The sequence below is a fragment of the Leishmania donovani genome, chromosome 21 (assembly GCF_000227135.1).
Source record: "Leishmania donovani BPK282A1 complete genome, chromosome 21".
In the NCBI taxonomy this organism is placed as follows: Eukaryota; Euglenozoa; class Kinetoplastea; order Trypanosomatida; family Trypanosomatidae; genus Leishmania; species Leishmania donovani.
The window spans coordinates 744026-747587 of record NC_018248.1 but is presented as its reverse complement, the minus strand read 5'-3'; the positions used below and the strand labels follow the sequence as shown (position 1 = coordinate 747587).

Genomic DNA, 3562 nt, shown 5'->3' with positions numbered 1-3562 from the left:
GAGTTGTCGTCCGCCTTGATGTTGTTGTTGATGATCACGGACACGATCAGCCCGTAGATACCAAGGATGCCAGCCATGACTACCGGAACGATGCCACGCATGATGCGTTCGGCGTGCAGGATGCCCAGGTGCGCAACGCCGACGCCGGACTTCGCCGTGCCGTAGGCAGAGCCCAGGTTGGCAAATATCAGCGCGGACGCGCAACCCATCGAGCCGAAGAACGCGGACGACTGCGGGTACTTGTCGCTGCACGACACAGCAGCGGCGCCGCCGAACAGCGCGGCAGCGGCCACGACACTTGCGATTTGGTACTTCATGGCTGAAGGAGTCGACCTTCTATACGACGTGTGAGCGTATGCGTGTATATTGCTGTGGAAGCTGATATGCTCAAGTACCACTTAAAAGGGCAGAGAGGGGAAGCGAGGCGGTGCCAGACTACTAAGACAAACTGAACGACCGCGTGGCCCAAAGGGTATTAGAACGCATAAAGGTGAAGGAAGCGAAGGGGAGAGAATAAATACACGCACAAAGAGGGGGAGAGTGCGCTTACATGAGGAGGAGTGAGCACACAAGAGACGCGTCACACGCGGAGAGAGAAGAAGCCAGCCTCGGGGAGTGGCTGAAAAAGAGGCACACATGTGCTCAATTCTATTTCCAGCCACAGAGGCTTCTCTACTCAACACTCAGGACGCCCACCAGGACGAAAGCGTGTGTCCAGGACGAGTAGGTGCACAACGTGCGTCGGCTGCTCAGGCGCGAGTGTACGTGTATGTAAGTAGGTGTGCGTGTGTGTATGTGTATCCGCCTCTACCTGGTTGTATACTTAGACTAAGCGTCTCGTTCACTTTGCAACAGATACATCATGCCCCACCAAGGCACACCTCACGTGTTCCTGTATGCGTGCGTATACCCCTCCGTTGTTTTCTGCTTTTTCTTCGCATCTCGTTTCGTTTGCCTACTTCGGTCATTCGAATGGAGAACAAAAATAGAGAGGGCGAGATGTAGACGCCAACAGCCCATAAAACGTACACGAGAGGCACCGACTCCTAGATAGAAGCTAGTACGATAAATATTGTTGGCAAACACACACACAACGACAACCAACAAGAGGAATAAAATAGCCACAAAGAGAGGGAGAGAGCGAGGGCCATACTTAGCCACACACACGCGTACCTTCTTTACGTGCGCGTCTCTTCATCCCCGTTTTCGTCCCCTTCGCCTCCCTTTCCCCTCTTGTCTCCCCTCTCTCTTCCATTCTGTACGATCGGCACGTTGCGTAAAAAGGGGGGAAAGGACAAAGAGGTGGTGGTGGATTGAAGACCGAGAGAAGCCACCAAGGGAGCACACAATCCACAAAAAAAAACCGACATCGAAGCACATTAAGGCATTCTTTTCTTCCTTTCACCACCAAAAAGAAAAAGAGATATAGAGAGATTAAAGAACACACGTACACGTCAGTGGGCCGCCGTCTGCCTGCCTACCGACGCATGTGTGGTTGTCGCTCCTCTTCTTGTGTCAGAACACATCGTGTGCAATGGCAACGAGAGAGACCCGCTGTAGGGGTGGCTGGAAACGGCCAGGAGTGAGCAGGGACGACGGGTGTGACCGACAAAACTAGCACTGCCGAAAAAACATAATGTCATTTAATGTATCGCAGCATCACCATCGCTATCACTCGCGTACCCAAATACCCACCAACAGAGGAAGAGAGATGCCGGTCATGCACAGCGCACCCTTGTGTGCGCTCAAAGGCACACTAACACTTGAGACAGAGCGACACGAACCCACATCAGCGGTCATGGAAAAGCGAGCACGAAACACACGCTGCGCAGCAATACACATACCAGCTGCTACGCTTACTGACAACCAGCAGCCACCTTGCCAGCCGTGTTGTTCATCAGAAGCGCGATGATCAGGCCGTACAGGCCCAGAGCCTCCGCAAAAATCAGCATCAGAATCATGGCGACAAAGATCTTCTCCTGCTTGCCGTACGCGCGCACAGACGCATCGCCCGCAATCCCGATCGACAGGCCGGCCGCAAGAGACGACAGGCCGGCGGCCAGACCAGCGCCAAAGTGCAAGTAGCCCGCAAACGCGGAGTACGAGTTGTCGTCCGCCTTGATGTTGTTGTTGATGATCACGGACACGATCAGCCCGTAGATACCAAGGATGCCAGCCATGACTACCGGAACGATGCCACGCATGATGCGTTCGGCGTGCAGGATGCCCAGGTGCGCAACGCCGACGCCGGACTTCGCCGTGCCGTAGGCAGAGCCCAGGTTGGCAAATATCAGCGCGGACGCGCAACCCATCGAGCCGAAGAACGCGGACGACTGCGGGTACTTGTCGCTGCACGACACAGCAGCGGCGCCGCCGAACAGCGCGGCAGCGGCCACGACACTTGCGATTTGGTACTTCATGGCTGAAGGAGTTGATTTCTTTGCAAGATCAAAAAGCAGCCGACAGATGCGGAGCAACCGTGGAAGTTTTTACACGAAAGGAGAGTAGGGAAAGAGGGGAATGAAGAGAAGCCACGAGATCAGAGAGCTGCTCTCTGTGTGAGAAGGAAAGGGGGTAGAGGCGAAGGAGGGCGTAGGAGTGGAGTTGGAGGAGGTTGAGTGCGGGCCCATGCAGAATGAAGGCAACCGTCACGGAAGGGAAGGCAGAGAGGGAACGTATTTTTTGTGGTTTGTTTATCCCATCGACAATAGCTCGGAGAGAGTCCTGAATGGTGATGAAAGAGGGAAGAGAAAGTGCAGAGAGGGGAGAAGTGGGTGCATGGGCGGTGCAGCCAAGGAGCAACCTTGAGAGAGGTGTGTTGCTTGTTCGTTTTCTCAGCTATCCGTGTCTTCAAAACAGAGAAGGGGGATGCGTTGGACCGGGGTGCGCACTGATGTGTGCATGTGTGTAAGCTACCAACGGCGAGGTACGGCATGGCAGAAGTGAGTGGAAAGAGAGTGAAAAGAAAAGAGGTAAAGCGACAACTCGCGTCTGTTTCGTCCCTCCCACCTGCACAGGACCACCCTCTCCAGCGCCGCCCCTGGCCCCTCGCCTATCCCTTCTCTGCATTCTGTCTCACCTTCGAGGTGCGAAACACACACACACACGAAGCAATCCTCCGTCCATTTGAGAGCATCGTCGTGCACGTCTGCGCACTTCACACCGCTGCCGCGACTGTGAGAGGTCGATGCCCCGCTGTGACTCTCAGCGTTGCGCTTGCTGTTGTTTGTTTGCTTGTTTGCTTCAGAGGAAATGAAAAGTAAAAAAGGGAAGAAAAAAGAGAGGGGTGGTTGTGTCCGTCGGTCTGTGTGCGCGCTTCAGTGGAAGGCAGCCTACTTCTTCTGGAATGCGGCCACCTCAGCGCGCTGGGCGTGCACCTTCTGGGTGTGCTTCTTGGAGTGGTCACGCTGGCGCAGCGCACGGCGGTTTGAGGCGATGAGGCGCAGGTACTCACGGCGCTCAGCGGCAGACGCGCGCACCTTGGCGATGGCGTCCTTGGCCTTCTTGGCACGGCGGGACTTGACCCTTGGCGTGATCAGACGCTGGATCTTCGGGGCCTTCA

General features: G+C 55.3%; 2 protein-coding genes across 2 annotated transcripts; both read right to left on the bottom strand.

The window, feature by feature from the left end:
- Positions 1–2: 2 nt before the first annotated feature.
- On the bottom strand, positions 3–317 carry LDBPK_212170 (vacuolar ATP synthase, putative; the record flags this gene model as incomplete). The annotated part of the gene is made up of 1 exon (XM_003860685.1): positions 3–317. A coding segment is annotated over one exon (315 nt), but the record flags the coding sequence as incomplete, so codon positions are not given.
- Positions 318–1856: 1539 nt separating this feature from the next.
- On the bottom strand, positions 1857–2420 carry LDBPK_212160 (vacuolar ATP synthase, putative; the record flags this gene model as incomplete). The annotated part of the gene is made up of 1 exon (XM_003860684.1): positions 1857–2420. The coding sequence occupies one exon, from the start codon at positions 2418–2420 to the stop codon at positions 1857–1859; it is 564 nt and encodes a 187-aa protein (XP_003860732.1).
- Between the last annotated feature and the right edge of the window lie 1142 nt (positions 2421–3562).